The sequence below is a fragment of the Bipolaris sorokiniana genome, assembly GCF_000338995.1.
Source record: "Bipolaris sorokiniana ND90Pr unplaced genomic scaffold COCSAscaffold_7, whole genome shotgun sequence".
Taxonomy (NCBI): domain Eukaryota; kingdom Fungi; phylum Ascomycota; class Dothideomycetes; order Pleosporales; family Pleosporaceae; genus Bipolaris; species Bipolaris sorokiniana.
In genome coordinates this window covers 565,437-583,859 of record NW_006911901.1, presented here as the reverse complement: position 1 = coordinate 583,859, position 18,423 = coordinate 565,437, and the positions used below count along the sequence as shown (strand labels likewise).

Sequence of the window (18,423 nt, the reverse complement as noted above, 5' to 3'; positions counted from 1 at the left end):
GTCGATGGGTTGTACGGCTGGCCAAGCCGTGGGGAAATTAAAATATATTGTGAGATGGCAGTCGTTGGAACGCAGGTTCATGCAAGGCCAGCCAAGGGGGATACATGTGGAAGCCGAGTGGCGAGTGGTTGCGCTTGTTGTGCATGCAGTCGGCCGGCACGAGACAAAAGGAATGTGGGTTAGGAGACCGGGGAAGAGGAGAGGTGCGGCGGCAAGCGGCGATTGTTGGCGCGCCAAGCACACGGACATGTTCCTGCGACCGATGACGCACTCCACTCACACTCTCATACGCTCTTATTCTCTCTCATTCTCTTTCCCTCTCCCTGTCTCTCTCTCTAATACTCTCTACTTTGCTGCGCGTCATGGCGGCATGAACCCTTGCACCATCCTTTGCATCCCTGTTCGAGACTCGATGCATGTCAAGGCTTGCTGCACCTTCTCTGCCTTCACGAGGTAGCATCTACTTGCCTACGCACCGCCAGCCATGCCCTCGTCACGACGGCCGGCCATTGAGGCGCGACGGTCCACACTTCACTACGAGACTTTCCCCACAGTCCCCCCCAGGACCCGCGGCCGACCACCTTCGACATCGCCGTCCTCCCGTCATGGCCGCGACTCGCAAGACGGCCACAGCAACCACGAGTCGCCCCTGCCGACCAAGCAGCTTATTGTGTTGGCTGTCATAGCGCTTGCCGAGCAGACTGCTCTCAATTCAATCAGCCCATACCTTCCAGAGATGACGGCCTCGTTCCCCGAAGTCAAGCAGGGACAGGGAGGTCTGTACGTGGGCCTCATCGCCTCGTCGTTTGCGCTGGCCCAGTTCACCACAAACTTCTTCTGGGGCTGGCTGTCGGACAAAATTGGGCGCAAGCCCGTCATCATCATGGGCACCTTCATGACCATGTGCTGTTTCCTTTTATTCGGCTTCTGCACAAAGCTGTGGCATGCTATACTCGTACAGGCACTCATGGGCTTCGTCAATGGCAACTCTGGCGTTGTGTCGACATGTCTGGGCGAGATCACGGATCGGAGCAATCAGTCGCGCGCCTTCACCTACCTGCCTGTCGTCTATGGCATTGGCGGTATCACAGGTCCCATTGTCGGAGGCTTGTTGGTTCTCTACAAGAATCCCTTCTCACACAACAACGCCAATCCGTATCCATATCTCCTACCAAATCTCTTTTCAGCTCTTGTTTTAGCTGTTGATTTGGTGGTGTGCATCATCTTTTTGGAGGAGAGCCTAGAGGAACTCAAGAACCTCCCTCCTCTGGGAAAGAGACTGGGCAATTTGTTCTCTTGGATATGGCAATTCACAAGCTCGACCCGACCGACTTATGTACGGCGCCTGCTTGGCCAGCAAAAGGACCGCGACTCTCCGCACCTACGCAGTATGGGTGAAGATGAGGACGAAGACCATATCGAAGACGATGACGACGTGTCGGACACGTCTGGCGAATCCGCGCCTGCACTATTCCCGCACGCCAACAGCGAAGAGCTTACGCGAAAGGAGGTTTTGAATCGCGACACGGTGCTGCTGCTGGTGACATACTTCATCTTTCAACTGGCCAACATTTCTTACAATTCCTTGTATCCTATTTTTGCCGAGGAGCAACCGCCAACCGGGCGTGGCTTGAAGCCAGAGGCTGTTGGCTTGTCGCTGTCGTTTGCAGGAGCTATCACGATACTATTTCAAGTGGGCATATTTGGACGATTACGAGGCAAGCTAGGCAACAAAATGGCATACAGGGTTAGCTTGGGTCTGTTCATTGCAGCGTTTGGACTGATGCCGTGGGTGGGCTATAAAGACAGCAACCCGTACAAAGGTATTGGCTCGGGCGCGGGATGGCTGTGGTTTGAGCTTGGGGTGGTATTGGTCATCAAGACGGTCGCAGGTGTCGGCGGCTTGACGGCTGCGCTTCTTATGGTGAGTTACTCTGATGCGACTCTAACCCGTTGTAGCATATGTTGACCAGACGCAGATTACAAACTCGGCGCCTAACCACAACGTTCTCGGGACGCTCAACGGCCTTGCACAGACGCTCTCTGCTGCCGGGCGGGCAGCAGGACCATTCGTTTCGGGCTCGCTGTTTACAGCTGCGACAAAGTTGAGGCCCAAAGGAGAAGTTTTGCCGTTTGGCATCTTCGCTGGTATTGCGCTCGTCGGTTTCGTGCTGAGTTTTGGCATCCGTGGTGAAGGGCTGGAAGCCGAAGGATGGTCTGACGAGGACAACGACGAAGATGAAGAGGAAGGTGGTGGTGAGGAGGCGGACGAGGGCACGGGCCTGTTACGAAAGTGAACGAGCCATGGGAATCATATGTAACATAGCAATTTGGCGCTGCTTGGGCGGTGCTTAAATCAGACCCTGGGGGTGGGCGGCGTTGTACGGGCTATTTTAGAAGAAATAGAAGGGATGGCGGCCTCAAGCGGCTAGCGGATCGAGTATCACGAGTGAGATTGAAGGTGTACATGGCACGTGCGGGCGGATGCTGTGACGCAGAAAGCAGTGTCAAAAACGAAGGACATGGCAATCACGTGCCCGAGCAACGGCGAAGTGCCACGTGGTGGTCCGAGGGAGGAAGCAAAGACTGTGATGATTTCGGTGCAACGGGTGTTTGTAAGAAGATCGCAATGAGAAAGCTGCCGAGCAAAGGTGCACGCAGTATGGCAGAGATGGATACTTAGCAGGGTGGATGCGTGGTTGGATAGCAGGCGGGCACTAGTGTTCAAGTCCTGAAAGAAGCTTTCATGAGGCTGTTCCACCAAGCTGGGCCATACGCACCCACGACTCAGGGGCCAAGTGTCTGGTTGGCAACGAGGCAGCCACAAGTAGTCATATACTACTTACACATACATGTAACCGGGGAAGGGGAACGCGGGAAATTAGACAAGGACATTTGTATGACCCCAGGCGATGACGAGAGCGCTGGTCAGCACATACTTCACGTCCCGAGTAAGTATGTACAGGCACGTGTACAGGGGGTAGGTAAGTAAGTAATTGCGAGTGACCTCGGGGAGTGAACGTGCTAAATTGGCCTTGCAGAGCTGAAGAGGGGGCTAGCCAGCATGCCAGCGTATACTCACATATTTTTGGGCGCATGGCGGATGGACAACATGGACACCACATGTATGCACTACACAGTATGTGTGTAAGTAAGTACACAAGTAGAGTCGCCATCACTCTAGCGCAACGCCATGGGGCTGCGCTGCATGAGGCCTTTGATTTTGGTCCGGTGGTGGACGCAGGCGCAGGCGCAGGCGCAGGGCAGAAGGGCAGCGGGCGGCGCTCCACCCAACCTGCCTTAGCTAGTCGCTTGCGTACGGACGGACCTTTTGACGGGGAGCGGAGGGGGCGGAGCTAACTCTTGCTCTCACGCTGATGAACATCTAAACGACACGCACAATCAAAATCGACGGCATTCGACACGGCAGCAAGCCAGCTGGCCAAGCCTCACCCACATGCGCCGCCCATTGGCCTGCGGCTCTTGTTCCTGTCCTCCCCCACGGCTCCCCGGCTCCACGGCCTGCAGCTTGGAGATGACCAGTGAGTAGGTTTCCCTTGCCCAATCTCTCAGCCTTTAGGTCGCTTGCGTCTCTGCATACGAGCGGGTAGGGGCTCTCATCTCAGCACGCCCGTGCAGCTAGCCACCATGCACTGCCACTAGCACCTTTCCCGCTGAGCTGGAGGGTAAAAAAAAATGGCCCACAGCCGTAGTGCTGATTTCTAGGGCCATGTCCCAAGATAGGACTTGCGCTACCTGTCTGCATGAGGGGTCATTGCTGTCGTGTGGAGTAATCGTGGAAACACGCAAGATTCACATAAGAATCGTTGCACGGCGCCCTGGGGAGTCTGACGGACGCTGGTATCAGAGTTTCGGTTTCTCCCATCACCGACCTTCTCTTCTTCCATACAGAGTCCGCTCTGTCTACTTACTCCACGCCTCCATTCCTCGCCTTTTGCACAGAGCAAGCCATTCGTACCGTGGGCGTCCCTCTCTCTCCTGCGTAGCCTCTGAAGATGGGTTGGAGTTTCCATGGCCACAAACGCGATGTCGACGCTGAAAAGCACCTAAGGCGGCTACACAAGACCACACCCTTTATCGAAAGCCCGCTTGTCGGTGCCGACCATGAAAACCTTGTCTTCTCCCAGCGACACGAGGCCAACAGCGTCGAACTCTTCTTCGACTTGTTCTTTGTCGCAAACTTGGCCACTTTCACCGCCTACCACTCAATCACAGACTTAGACTACCTCTTGGGATACATTGGCTTCTTCGGAATTCTGTGGTCATGTTGGTTTCAGATTACGCTGCACGATGTGCGCTTTGCGCGAGACTCGCTGTATGAACGTATATGCAAGACGATACAGTTTATTGCCTTTGTTGGTTTGGCCTTGGTTGGCAGCCAGTTTAATCCTGCCAATCAGAAAGCCCCGCGCAACAACACGGTCAGTGTGCCGCCCTTTTGACATGCCAATGCGCATTTATTGACTTTTGACCACAGAACTTCCGCATCATGTGCTACACACTCGTTATAACCCGTGGTCTTCTGGCAATTCAATACCTCGTCGTCCTATTCTTCACCTGGAAGGCAAAGTATTCCAAAATCTACCTGCCTCTGATGCTCATGTTTGCCATCTATGCAGTAAGCATGGGTGCCTTTGTTGCCATGACGCCTGTTTTTCGCGAGGGTAATCAGAATCGGCGGCACGTTTACCTTGTTTGGTATGTCGTCATGGTTTTGGAGGCCATCCTAGTCATTGCCATTTCGTGTTTCTGGCGCATGCTCAGCTTCAAGAAGACGCATCTCATGGAGCGAATGAGCTTGCTTACCATTATCGTCATTGGCGAGGGTGCCATTGGTGTTACAAAGACGGTGTCTAGAATCATGGGAAAACACGGATTGGATGTCGAGGGATGCTTTCTAATCATGTGCATTATTGTTGTTCTGGTGCTAGTCTGGGCGCTGTGAGTATCCGGAAACACAATGTATAAACCCCCAAACTAACCACCCGTACCAGATACTTTGACAACTTCCCGCATGGCCACTACGGAACCATCCGGCAGCAGATTTGGAGTCTTTTGCATTTCCCGCTTCAGATTGCAATCGTTGGTGTAGTTGAGGGGTCGCAGCAGCTTGCCCTCGCTCGCTACATTATCAACAACACCAACAAGGCCTCAGGCAAAATTACCCAGTATTGCCAACTTGAGAATCTCGACGGCGAAAAGCTCCAAGACAAGCTCATGGACTTGCTCGACTACTACGAGCTCGATGGTAAACTCGAGACGAGAAGCTTCTTTCACGAAGCGCGGAATGCCATCTGGAAAATCGGAAACACGACGGATATCTGCTTGTCTGACAAATCTGATGGTTACACGTTTGCCGACGAGAACAAGTATAGCAATTGGCCAGCTGCGTTCAAGGACCTGTCCTATGCCATCAGCAACGGCTTGTACACCGGCCTTGGTATGAAGCTCCCCATGGATAAACTCGAAAAGCACAGCCCGCTCGAGGTAGGCCTCCATGCCTGGAAACTCGTCTACCTGTACTTTTGGACTTCCTTCTGCATCCTCGTCCTGTGCCTGGTCATCTTCCTATTCCTCATCCGCCGCCACAAGGCTGACCTCTTCGATTACACATCCGTCATCTCGCGCATGAGTGCCTTTTGTGTCGGCGCGGCAATGCTGGCGCTCATGGCCAACGACGCCAAGATCTACGCCGCCATTGAATCGCCCGCTCTTCTACCAGTCTGTGTCGTACTTCTCTTCCTCATCCTCGTTTGCGACAAACTAAGCTGCTTGTGGTGTAACAAACAGCTCAAGAAAAGTGGGAAGCCATACGCACTCGAAGTCGAAGAACACGAACATGGCCATAGCCATGGCCATGGCCATGGCCACGATCACGACCACGATGCACACCTTACTGTACACGAGACGGGCGGGGTGTATAGTAATGTACCACACGATGCTGCTGCCATAGGAATCAGTGAAGTGAACAATGCCTCACGGTGGAGCATGCATCCAGAGGACTTGAAGCCCCTCACTGCTTACAGCTCGGGCTACAATGCCTCTCAGCATAGCATCGCCATGGAATCAATCCACAGCACGCCAGATATGACCCCTCATGTGCTAAGTCCAGATCCAGTCGCTCATCAAGACTACCTGACCATCACTCCTGCTGGATACGCTCCGGTCAACACAGAACCAAAAGCATGATGCTTGAATCTGTTCCAACCAAGCATTATTTTCTTCATTCATTCCTTGTTTTCCTTGACTTGTAAACAGTCCCTTTGATCATTTAGCGAGCGCGGCGTTGCATTCTCTTGTTTATAATTGCATGATATCCAAACACTTACCTATCTAGTGTAGATAGAGCAGTAATACTATAAGTATTCTAGAAAATAACAAGATTGTTTCCTACTCTACCATCTTCTCTCTATTAAATTCCTAGAAAGTACTCGTGATGTAGTATGAATATGGGATCACCGGCATCATATATATATTGCAGCGGGTCGCCCCGGCACTAGTCGATCGGAGCTCAGAAGTCCTAATTACCTACTTACCTCTTAGTTAACCGATAAATTCGGAGATAAAACTGCCCAGCCCCGACGGCATGAAGCCTGCGTGTACGTTGTACCTACTGTAGGACTACTACCAGTGCTAGTAGATATAGAGTTAGTATGTTTATCTAACATAGTCTTGAATAGGTGTAGTATGATAGTAGTGCGAATATTTTATAGTAAAAGTGGCTCATTTTGGTAGACAAGACTGCTTAGACTTGGTTTTCCGGTTTCACCGGCCGATTAAGAGCTTGCGTGGTGCGAGCCGATTAGAACGCGGAAGTCTTGATCCTTGTCTCTGAGTTCTTATGGGCGTCTAGGAATTATGTAGTGACAAGGTTTAGCACGTTTGTAGTAGACAAACACGTTTAGCCTAACGGTTATCCTGGTATAGCGAACAACCTTGTACGACGACGACAACAACTAATCGGACCGGAAGCCGAGTCATCCACTGGAGGCCGAAAGTTCCAGAGTCCGGCAGACACAACAGCAATATTTCACTCCGAAATATGTTCTATAAGTACGACTAAGACCATGCCGGTGTTTCTCTTATTTGATACATCTTCATCTCCTTCATCATGGGTAATCAAATCTCCTCAGAATCGGCGGGTATCACGCAAGTTACCACAGTATCTGCTCTGGTCATTATAATTCTTGCGTTGCTTCCACAGCTCAGCCTCCAATTCAAGTTATCAAAATTGCCATTGTTCGGTGTTTCTACAAACAATGACAAGCAACGAGCCTATTTCCTAAGATATTGCACAGAACTGTATCGCAAAGGATACAAACAAGTAAACACAACCCTATCGTCTACAGAGACAAGAACTCACAAACTGGTAGTTCACAAAATCTGTTTACCGTATGGCAGCAGATGATGACATACAATATGTGGTCATACCACCCAGGTTTTTGCCTGAGCTGAACAAACTCCCCGACGATGTTGTGGATCTTCCTGCGGCTGTTAAAAAAGTTCGACTCGTTCATCTTTCAAAAGCTAGATTAATTACTGAGATTACATAGATGCTCGAAGGTCAATATACCAAACACGAAACCAACTTTCCGACATTGATGCACAGTATAAAGGCTGATCTTACACCTTCATTAAGTATGGAAGTGCACTACTGCATCGGACTTGCCGCTTATCTAAAAGACAGAACGCCTCAACGAGCATATCTCTGCAGAGATCGACAACGCTATGGAACGGTTCATGCCTCCTTGCGAGGACTGGACTAAACTGATGATATACGAAAATATAACAGCCATTATAGCTCAGGTATCTGGCCGCCTATTCGTCGGACCAGAATATTGTCGCGATCCTGAATATCTTGAAATTGCAGTCAATTTCACGAATGAAACAACTATTGCGGCTTTCGCAGTCAAGAATTGCAATAGATGGCTTCGTCCGTTCAAAGCCTCTCGCCTCTCGGAGATCCAACAGCTCCAGAACAGACACAAACGGGCTACCAAGTTCTTCGAGCCTATCATCCGCCAGAGACAACAATCGAACCAGAAGAGTTTTGACGATATGTTGCAGTGGTTGATGGATCGTGCCAAATCAAGTGGTGTCTCCATGGACGTTTCGTCACTGATAAGACAGCAGCTTACACTTACTGTCGCAGCCATCCACACCACCGCCATGACAGCCACCAACAGCCTATTCAGTCTCGCGGCGATGCCCGAGTACCTCGAGCCACTTCGCGAGGAGATTCACACCGTCCTGGAAGACAATGGCGGAAGCCTCACACCGCGCGCTCTTCAGCAACTAGTCAAGCTGGACTCCTTCATCAAAGAGGTCGGCCGCTGGTACCCTTTTAGCATTAGAAAGTCTCTCCTTGCCCAGAAATAGTAGTAGTGTAGCAAAAAAAACTAACAGCCTCCCAGCTTCCTTTGCTCGCTACGTTCGCAAGCCCTTTACGCTCTCCAACGGCCAACACATCCCCGCTGGCGTGATCGTCGAAGTACCTTCCGATGCCGTCAGCTTTGACCCAGCCGTATTCACCAACCCCGAAGAGTTCGACGGCTTCCGGTTCTACAAAATGCGTGAAAATGCGAGCACAGGCGAGATAGCACGCTCTCAATTTGTCTCTTCGAATGAACGCGATATGCTGTTTGGATATGGCAAGCATGCGTGCCCGGGTCGGTTCTTTGCGGCCAACGAGATTAAGATTATTCTTGTTAGGATGATTACGGATTATGATATCATCATGCCTGATGGACGGAAGGAGAGGTACGAGCCGATTCAGGTGGATAGGCAGATTATGCCGAATCCGAACAATCCATTGCTTCTGAGGCGCCGGAAGGTTTAAGCAGGTGACTGGTGGGTATCATTTAGTGCTGCAGTTTGAGAGATTAGTCTGATTCGATCAGATCAGATCAGATGAGAGTAAGTTCGGATTGCTTGAAGACCGGTTTGGATTACCGGATGGAGTTATGCTTGGATTTGATGTATACAGTCTGATGGATCGATTGATCCGGCTCTATAGATCGATTGATTCGCCTGTCTCATTAGAATTTCTTTTGTTCAAATTTAGCTAAGCTTTCACACTAAGAAATTCAGCCGATTTGTCTGTTGCATTCTCTTTGGAAAAGTCGATGTTGACGGACGAACTGTTGAGGGTGAGCAGTTTTTGGAGTTAGCGTCTCCAAACCTTGACATCTTCCATCTTTCCTGTCTGCTCATGGGAGTGTCGGGGATTACTTCCTAGGTTGTTTAGCCTCGTTCTGAATTCAACGTGCCCTCCCCTCCCCCTTGTATCTACTCTTTTTGCATTTGGTTTCAAGGCAGAGGACACAGTACTAGGAACATATCAGAACAAAGGGGACGTTACGATCATCTATATTAAGTCATTAAGTGTTCTGTTTCTCAAAAAGATCCCGAAGCATATTGTTTACGAAGATTTTGGGAGTTTCGCCAATCCAAGTGTGCGCCTTCAATGCGAAGCTCACGTAGGTTGTATGTATGAGAGGAAACCCAGTGTACCCAACACAGGGAACATGTTGCAAAATGAAGCACCCAGTATTCCAGACCGTCGGTCGATGTCTGTAGCTAGTCTACTACAACTGGCTTTGTTCAATAGGCGTCATAAGCGTAAATTCTGCATCTCGGAGATAAACTCTGCGCTTCGGTCATCGGCCATCAGATCTCGGAGGACTTGGTGGTTACGACGAACATGGCATCTTTCTTCTAAACCCCACCAATAATCGCCATGCTAGAATCGGAGATATCACTCGGCTCCGAAATTTCGCACTTCTTTTCAGAGTAACTGCGTTCGAGAACTGTGACATGAGGGGTCCGATCTACAATAACAAAGAAGCCGGATCCGATCGGAACACGACTTTCCCAAGACCGAAAAAGCTCACGCAATCTCCATGGATAGAAGCAGATAAAAATTCTGCATTTAATGATAGTGTATACTCGCCTTCGATCTAAATTTCTCTACAGATTCTTATACTCTACAGTAGATCTCACTGCAGATCCAAATATCTCATCTCCACTGCTTTGACTTTTCCCAGTCATACATTTAGCTTCCCTGCTGTAATCTTCACACTCATAGCATACTATCCAGTCTTTGCTTTCCTTCTGGGAGCTGATTCGTACAGAGAAGTAAGCTTCTTGTTTTTGCTAAACCTTGAGCCTTGAATACTGAACTAAAGTTTAATAGTCTCTGAGACGCACGAAATATGGCATCAACACGTCCTGTAATGCCTTCTGACGAGAAACCAAATCAGCTACTGTCCTCCTCGTCCTCTTCTTCAAATACAGTACAGGATGTCCTTGATCCTTCAGCGAAGGAGCAACCGCCTGGCGAGGGGGTAACCACACCCGACGAGAGTGGAGCGGCGCTGGAGGCTGCGCAGCCACAGCAGCCTAACGCGAATGCCGCCTCTCCTCCACCCAACGGTGGTACTTTGGCTTGGTTGCAGGTCTTTGGTGCATTCTTTCTCACATTCAATTCATGGCATGAGATAACCCTTGCACTTCGACCATAAAACAGTTTGCTAACTCCAGATCAGGGGTGTCACCAACACATTCGGATCATACCAGGCATATTACGAAACGACTCTGCTCCAGAGTTCAAGTTCATCCACCATCGCCTGGATTGGATCTGTCCAGGCCTACCTTATGCTGGTAACAGGCACCCTAGCCGGACCTATCTACGATGCCGGATACCTCCGCGCACTCTTGCTCGTTGGATCCTTTATGATTGTCTTCGGCCACATGATGCTGTCACTTTGCCATGCGTACTGGCAAGTCCTACTAGCTCAGGCCTTCTGCGTTGGTATCGGCGCAGGTCTGATTTACGTTCCGAGTGTCGCTATCCTTTCCACCTACTTCACCACCAGGATCGGGGCAGCCATTGGCATAGCGGCTTCAGGGTCGTCACTAGGAGGCGTCATCTACCCAATCGTGTTGCACAAGCTTCTCCCAAAGATCGGGTTCGGATGGGCCACCCGCGTGCTTGGCTTCATGGTGCTCGGTACACTGGTTGTCCCCAACCTAGTCATGCGCGTCCGTGTGCTTCCTCCTCAAACACGGACTCTATTCGATCTCAAGGCGTTTTTGATTCCCGCATACACTTGTATAACCCTAGGCTTCTTATTAGGTTTCGCGGGACTTAATGTACCCTTGGTCTTTGCCCAAATATTTGCAATTACGGAAAAAATTACGAACGCGGATTTGGGGTTTTATCTCATCGCCATTTTGAACAGCACTTCGCTCTTTGGCCGTTAGTGAACTCTCTTCAACACTTTGCGTCGTTTTGCTGACAAAGGTTTTCAGGTATTCTGCCAAATCTCCTCTCGGATAAGATTGGTCCGTTCAATGTCATGATACCATGCATACTCATGTCAGCGATTCTCTGCATACTCTTCATGACTGTCACAGCCCCGGCCGGCATCATCGTCCTCATGGCGCTCTACGGGTTCTTTTCCGGAACCTTTGTCTCACTACCTTCGACGGTTATCATCTACATAAGCGGCAGTGCTAAAAACAAGATCGGTACACGCCTGGGCCAGGCTTTCTTTTTCTGTGCAATTGGTATACTGATTGGTGCACCTATTGGCGGCCAAATTCAGAAGCACAGCGGCTATAATGACCTGTGGATCTTTGGAAGTTGCCTATTATTTGCATGCGCGGCGCTTGTACTTATAGCGAAATTCACTTGGGAGGGATTATCACTGAAAAAGACAAACTAATGTGTTTACACTATTCTTAGAGTCGATGGTTCAGGTCATAAAATAGGCTTTATAGCATTAATACAAGACAGTATTGTTAATACATCGCCTACAAGAAAAAACTATGCAAGTTGTATATAATGTCACTTAGTAGTCTGATACTACGCAATACTACGCCGAGAGTAACAAAAACTTACCAAGTTTGTTAAAACAGATAATTGTTCTTGGAACAATAGCTAAAAGGTAGTCACAATAAGCTAGTAGTAGCTACGAAGTAGTAACACGTCTAGTATTCTAGAAGAGCTAGAGCATAGTTATCGCGCGACCATCGCCACCGCAACTTTTCCATCTCCCGTCGTAACCATTCTTTCTAGTGGGCAGTCTTCCTCTCCCTATACTCCGTCCTGTTCTTAGCAGGTTCTCAACCCGAAGCAGAGCATCACTCCCACTCAATAAGCGCTCGAAGCAAAAGCCTAACCGTATGCCGTGCGTCGCCGTCCAAATACTCAAATTGACGTCTCGATGCATTGATGATGTCTTCTGGCAGCAGAACAATTAACGATAGTATCTCTTATCGACCTATAGCAGACCCTAGGATGTATGGCGAGCCTGTCCAGAGCTACATGTCTATAGATGGCCCCATGGGGTCGGCAGTATATCATCCTCTACATCTGAAATCCTTGCCTCTTCGATGCGCGATTCCGCTCCACGACTCTTTTCACTCCGCGCATCTGTCCCTGCCCTACTTAACACATCCATTTCGCTCGACTTTCCCGCATCCTGCTCATGGTCCGATGAGACCTGCTTCCAACTTCGAAATCCTCTGCCAGCTGGTATAGAGTTGGGTTTTATAATGTCAACTCCCCGATCTGGGGCGCTGGATCCATACGAGCGGTATCGCGAGGTAATTGATGAGAAGAAACTGTCGGGCAGGATGCATCCAAGCAACATGCGGATTGCGGGCAAGGAGAGGCAAGCGAAACAGCAAGCAAGCTCAATTTCTGTCCATATGGTGATGGGAACGTAGTCCCAAGTGGGATCGATTGTGGTCTTGAAGGCTAGGATTGTGTGGAGACGGACTATCGTGGCTATGCACCCACTGTCGCTTTGGTTAGTTTGCCCACTTCTACCTGGAATGACCATGCGAAATACGTACAGTGTTCCAATGGCGAACATGATGCCCACCATTATCTTGCGCCACCTTGTCATATTCAGCGTCCGAATGCATGCCAAAGGAAAAATCAGCAGAGCAACATCCTGAGCAATCGCCGATGCACTGTTCGCGTATGCGATGGCATTGATGTTAGTGCACTTGGCATCCTTGATGTCGCGGTCCCAGAATGCGTTTACAGGGTTGCAATTGAAGATTGTGAGGAAGATCAGAATCAAAGTATTGATGGCAATCCAACCCAAAAACACCAAGGATCCTAGCTGAGCGCCTGGCGATGGGAAGACCTCTCTGTATAACAATGCCAGGGATATTTTGGTGAGTCCAAGTACAAAGGTGTATGTTACCCATGCCACGTAGAAGAATCGAAGGTTCTGGAGTAGTTGCCCTTCCTGGAGATTCCAGAGATGTTCGCCAAATCCTACCCCAGCCATTTTAAGCACGAGTCCCAAAGGAACTGTGGTAAAGAGCAATGCTGTAATCACGATGTAGTCGTCAAGAGCAAATCTTCGAGTCACTATTCTACCGATAACCCGCAGGAGCACAAAGCTTACAGCGATCGTGTAGCAAGCGATTGTATAGATGTAGACATCTTTTTGCTTTGACTCATTGGAGAGGTGGCAGATATCTTGTTGCACTTTCGCTGTATTCAGGGTATCGGCCATGGTGCAATTGGCCAGCATGCAGGTCGAAAGTGTGTGGGCGAGTTCGACATTCCGGCATTGGCAGTCATAATCGTCAAGAGCGCAGCCAATGAGCGGCACAGTGAGGAACAGGCAGCTCAACTGTATGAAATGTCAGCCTACAAAGTCTTAGAAAGTTTCTAAAACGTAATAGATATCTGGACACCCACACCGCAGAGCGGTATATCGCTGATTGACAAAGCCCGCAAGTCCATACTTCGAATATCGTTCAGTACAGCAGCACCAATCTGACTTAGCTGGGTACACAGCACAGCTGCGAACAATTTTCGAATCTGCATCTCTTCAGTCACCGTCACAGAGTTGAACCACCTGGGCACTTGACCCAGGAAGAATGGATCATTGGAACCTGCACAGGGGTGGCTCAGTTTACATATCAGCTCGCATAAAGATTGTCTCTGAAGCGCCCGAAACCTCACAAGGCATAGTGTGAGCCTAGCCCTGGCCCTGAATCAGACGACACGCGCGGCTCCGATTGATGGATTAACCACAAGTGAGTCTGCCAGGTTCTGGTGGCGAGCAAGTCTATCTTTTGCCACTTGCGTGCGGGGAAGCAATGAGTAAAGCTATTTGTAAGAAAAATTCCTCGAACATCTTACAGTACAGCAAGGAGAACTCGAGCGAAGGTGCGACTCCTTTGATGAGTGGCTCTTCAGAGCTTTCTCATGAGCGTATCGAATCAATCCGAGGTAGGTATGTAGCCTCTTCTTCCTTAGCGTGGAACGGCATCTCCACGACACTAGATGAATCGGCGCAAACCTTATTTCTCTAAATTCTCAACAGTCAAATTGCCTTGCGTTGATACTGATTTCAATGATGGGGCTAACGAAGTGGGAGGTCAGCGTGATGATTCAGAGCAATCTTGTAAGAGGTTCACCGCACGATATTTACCTCGAACGTCGTGTTCTTTGCGTATATCAACGAGTAGCTTTGAACAACATGTACTGGCCGGTAGTGCGATGGTACTGTGGATCTTCTCCTGCCAAGGCGTGTCATGCTTAACGCCATCACTCGCCACTTATACCCAATAACCACACCAGGTTTCGCGTTCGCCGACAAAACTGTGCCCCGATGTTCTGCTAGCTGCCGGATAGATCATCGTAGAACAGCTGCAACTACCGTCTGGAAACGCGAATTTCATGACAGGGATGGCTAGCGAGCCCAGTGCAAACGTCAGAAAATTAGTGGCACCAGGGTTGATCTACTCTGGCCAGACTAGGCTGTCAGCACTCTATGCAGGACGGACAGTGTAATGCAACGCCCTCTCTAGAATCCTTGGCAGGATAGAGGCATTATAGCAACATATAGTAAATGTAATGTATTATAACTAGATAAAAAGCTAGTTTCTGTTTTCTTATCTATATAGGATTATCCTATGTTTTTAGAATACTGGCAGCAAGTAAGATTGCGTCGCTGGTCTTTTGAACCCACTCCTGCGCTAGGTCGGCGTCTTGATCAAAGGTGATACTCTCTGTGATGCCAGGAAACGTCACGGGAGCATATCCCGTATCTCGACCAGGAGCGAAGATAGTGTGTTGATAGAACTCACGGGTGGGCAAGCCACCCTGGCTAGTGAACCCACGAGAGAAATCTCGAGCTTTGTGATTCTGTACGGTGATAAGCGCGGTATCATTGGCAGCAACTGCTTGATCCCGAAGAAGGACAAATTCCTTGGCCGAACTCTCAAACGCTGAGATGGCACTCGTCAGATTGTTGAGGTCAATGGTGAAGTTACTGGCACTGATATCCTCCTTCAGAGAATCGAGGTAGGCATTGAGCTCAGAGACGTAGTCGGCTGGCTCCAGAGGCACCACGGGATCGGAGACCATATGGTAAAGTAGAAGGGTAAGGAACTGACCCATGGCCTTGTGTGTAGCAAAACCTGGGTCGCCAAAGGTCGCCATCCAGTGATAAGAGTCATAGTTGGAGTGGTAAGGGTAGACGGGGTCATTTGGACCAGGACCAGCTCCCATGTCGATGGATGCAATACCACGGTGGAGGAAGGCAGTGTAATCACTTCCACTGCCGAGGACGCCAACTTCGCCGGACTCGTGCGTCCACACGTCGTACATAGTGAGACTGGTCTCGTTGCGGTATGGATATACGACCTTTTTCATCAACGAAGTAGCAATTGCATGGAGGTCAGGAGTGGCCGCAACATCGGGGATCTGGATATTGGCCGACAATGTTAGTATGGCTTACGCATGCATTGTGCAATTGTTGCTTACCGGGCCGGAAACTGCTACATCGATATTTAGGTAGGAGACTGCGGCGTTCTTGAGCCAGGGAAGATATTCTTCCATCCATTCGGTGCTAGACATGTAAGTTGAAGACACCAACAGTCACATATGATATAAATACCTTCCAACAAGACCATATTCTTCGGCATCCCAGCTGCAGAGTACGATGGTACGTAATGGCTTCCATCCAGTCTCTGAGAGTGCGCCAAATGCCTTGGCTAGCTCGACAAGCACAGCGGATCCAGAGTTGGGGTCAGCTGCCCCACCAACAATCCAAGCATCTCTGTGGTTACCGACAATAACAACTTCGTCTTCATTGGTTCCATTAATGATACCGACGACATTCCAGATTGTACCATATGTGTCATTCATAACATTGGACATGGAAAGCGTAGCGCCCGATCCCTCACCAGTGTAGTATTCTACACCTGGAATAGCGCCAATCCAGCGCGTCCTGTTGACTTCAGTACCATTTGAACCGTGTCCGTTGAGAGCTAGTAGCAGAGGTTGTGCCTCAATCCAGGAGATGGGTAGACTGGGAATTTGGGGCAGAATATTTTTGCGATCAGAGCGCGGCGAGTCTGGCTTGGAGACGTAGCCAGGCGTGGTTGGATCTCCTGGGTATGTACTCAAGAATTGAACTGATCCACGCTGGACGGTGGTAGGGTTTCTAGCACCGCCATGAGGGTAAGCAGCGACGCCTTTTGCTCTGGGTACTATTAGCACAGCGGAACGTGGACAGGTTAGGCATGTAATTACTCGGTCATGTTGCCATCGTCACCAGGATCGGTGAAGATGACGGCTCCAATCATGCCGTGGTCCTGGGCATTCTTGACCTTGAGACCTCGAAAAGGCCCACCATACTTGGCCAATGCGATCTTACCCTCGAGTTCGACACCAAGCTCAATCAGACGATCGAAGTCGACTTGCTGACCTCTACCGACGTAGATGTATTCTGCAGACGCATTGCCGGTAAAGGAGTAGCCGTGGAATACGGGCACGCTGTTTGGGTAGCTCGTGGTTGGGTCCTCTTCAAGCACAGCCTCTTTGAGACTAGGGGTGTACGTGCTCCCATTGTTATAAGTGAGCTTCAGGGAGTTTGACACAGGATAGTTCAAGAATACGTCTGGAAAATTGTCAATTCATGTGCCGTTGCAAGATTTGGGTCGAGGCTGTGCCTACAATATTCGTCCAAGCGTGAAGTGAAACCGTAGTCGGACCACCTATCTGCCGTCCATTGTGCTTTGATCGTGAATTAGCTTTTTTTATTGAGGACACTGGCGAAGGTGGTGATTGATTACCCATGGATTTGTTCTGGCCAGCCAAGTGGGCGCCATGAGCTCCGAAAAGTTAGCAGTGCTGTGGTTACGGAGGGGCTTGCGACACGAACTATAGTAGTATGACCATTCAGATATGGAGAGGGCGTCAAAAGAATTGAGCAAGATCTCCTCATGTGGGGTCAAGGCGGGGGGAAAGGAAGCCTGTCGTTTAACGTGCGGGTGGGAATGATGGTGGAAATCACGTTCACGCTGGCAGGCCTGAGCGCCGATGGCCGCAAGGACCAAGAGTGATGGCCTCATGATGTTGACAGACTGAGTGAGGGGACGAGGATGGCACGTCTTGGTGGGACACAAAGTGTACCTAGCAATCCCTGCGTATCCATGACTTTAAATACTTGCAGATGGACATGACAAGCTTTGACGCAGCAACGTCAACGATACCGTTGAGGGAAAAGATTCGGCGAAAAGCAGCCATTGGCAGTGACGTCGGATACTGCGGGTTGCGTGTATTTGATATCCAGGAATGCAGGTACTAGGAGATATGCGGGCAATTGACTAACTCAGGGCGGAAGGTCGCAGGGTTGGATATGCGCGAGGCAGCATCGACGTGCTTGGCCGTGAGGGATGACGATATCGGCTATAGGACAGCCGGTCGGCTTCTGGAATCGAAAGGAGCATCTTCAATGACGCGGGGGCGCAAGGCGTCAGTAAGACGGGCATACTGGTGGTCGGGGTGTGTAAGCAAGTGTGTGTATGAGAGAGAGAGAAAGTGTGTGTGTGTGTGTGTATGTATGCATGTACTGACTGCTGTGCGGGGAAGGGCGGTGGGGATTCCCCATTCGTAACGACCATATCTCTCCGTCTCGTTCTCACTCTTGTCTGCTGTACATAATCTCATGAAAACACAAACGACAAGGAGTAAGACATTGAAGTTGGTTAAATACTGCCTCGGACCATCATGGTGTCACCCTACTGTGGCGTTTGCGCAGCCATGGTATTCAAGAATGGTACTGTGTGTCCGTGTGCCCGTATATGTATGTGTGGAGAAGGAACTGGAAACTGGTCGGGCCTTATCCTCTTTGGGACTAGCACAAGACAGGTTTTGAATCATTGTATCAACGGGCGTTGTGAGCTGTGCATAAACGAATACTATACTTATATGAGACGACATTGAACAGTCTTGTGCCATATAAAGTTATAGCATCGGGACCTCGCCACTTTCCCGTTACCATGCCTATCGTTGTCTCTGCATCATGGCTTTCATCGTATCGTGTACATAAAAAAGATTCAAGTATAAATACATAA

At 49.7% G+C, this 18,423-nt stretch overlaps 7 protein-coding genes across 7 annotated transcripts; 4 read left to right on the top strand and 3 right to left on the bottom strand.

Moving 5' to 3' along the window:
- Nucleotides 1-289: 289 nt before the first annotated feature.
- COCSADRAFT_117180 (uncharacterized protein) lies at nucleotides 290-2,716 on the top strand. The gene is made up of 2 exons (XM_007701828.1): nucleotides 290-1,924; nucleotides 1,980-2,716. Exons 1-2 carry the CDS (start codon nucleotides 485-487, stop codon nucleotides 2,295-2,297), a joined length of 1,758 nt encoding a protein of 585 aa, XP_007700018.1. The 5' UTR covers nucleotides 290-484; the 3' UTR covers nucleotides 2,298-2,716.
- A 1,300-nt stretch (nucleotides 2,717-4,016) lies between these two features.
- On the top strand, nucleotides 4,017-6,420 carry COCSADRAFT_142313 (uncharacterized protein; the record flags this gene model as incomplete). Its single annotated transcript, XM_007701827.1, has 3 exons — nucleotides 4,017-4,448; nucleotides 4,499-4,962; nucleotides 5,016-6,420. 3 exons carry the CDS (start codon nucleotides 4,017-4,019, stop codon nucleotides 6,208-6,210), a joined length of 2,091 nt encoding a protein of 696 aa, XP_007700017.1. The 3' UTR covers nucleotides 6,211-6,420.
- A 712-nt stretch (nucleotides 6,421-7,132) lies between these two features.
- On the top strand, nucleotides 7,133-8,860 carry COCSADRAFT_160386 (uncharacterized protein; the record flags this gene model as incomplete). The annotated part of the gene is made up of 5 exons (XM_007701826.1): nucleotides 7,133-7,345; nucleotides 7,395-7,523; nucleotides 7,575-7,659; nucleotides 7,709-8,357; nucleotides 8,428-8,860. 5 exons carry the CDS (start codon nucleotides 7,133-7,135, stop codon nucleotides 8,858-8,860), a joined length of 1,509 nt encoding a protein of 502 aa, XP_007700016.1.
- A 1,396-nt stretch (nucleotides 8,861-10,256) lies between these two features.
- COCSADRAFT_171206 (uncharacterized protein) lies at nucleotides 10,257-11,750 on the top strand (the record flags this gene model as incomplete). The annotated part of the gene is made up of 3 exons (XM_007701825.1): nucleotides 10,257-10,513; nucleotides 10,569-11,281; nucleotides 11,335-11,750. The coding sequence occupies 3 exons, from the start codon at nucleotides 10,257-10,259 to the stop codon at nucleotides 11,748-11,750; spliced, it is 1,386 nt and encodes a 461-aa protein (XP_007700015.1).
- A 606-nt stretch (nucleotides 11,751-12,356) lies between these two features.
- COCSADRAFT_89724 (uncharacterized protein) lies at nucleotides 12,357-13,795 on the bottom strand (the record flags this gene model as incomplete). Its single annotated transcript, XM_007701824.1, has 3 exons — nucleotides 12,357-12,828; nucleotides 12,886-13,682; nucleotides 13,751-13,795. The coding sequence occupies 3 exons, from the start codon at nucleotides 13,793-13,795 to the stop codon at nucleotides 12,357-12,359; spliced, it is 1,314 nt and encodes a 437-aa protein (XP_007700014.1).
- Nucleotides 13,796-14,971: 1,176 nt separating this feature from the next.
- On the bottom strand, nucleotides 14,972-17,418 carry COCSADRAFT_90417 (uncharacterized protein; the record flags this gene model as incomplete). The annotated part of the gene is made up of 7 exons (XM_007701823.1): nucleotides 14,972-15,766; nucleotides 15,827-15,911; nucleotides 15,960-16,547; nucleotides 16,598-16,964; nucleotides 17,021-17,080; nucleotides 17,140-17,178; nucleotides 17,229-17,418. The coding sequence occupies 7 exons, from the start codon at nucleotides 17,416-17,418 to the stop codon at nucleotides 14,972-14,974; spliced, it is 2,124 nt and encodes a 707-aa protein (XP_007700013.1).
- A 127-nt stretch (nucleotides 17,419-17,545) lies between these two features.
- Nucleotides 17,546-18,104, bottom strand: COCSADRAFT_321645 (uncharacterized protein). Its single transcript, XM_007701822.1, has one exon. The coding sequence runs from the start codon at nucleotides 17,968-17,970 to the stop codon at nucleotides 17,674-17,676; it is 297 nt and encodes a 98-aa protein (XP_007700012.1). The 5' UTR covers nucleotides 17,971-18,104; the 3' UTR covers nucleotides 17,546-17,673.
- Between the last annotated feature and the right edge of the window lie 319 nt (nucleotides 18,105-18,423).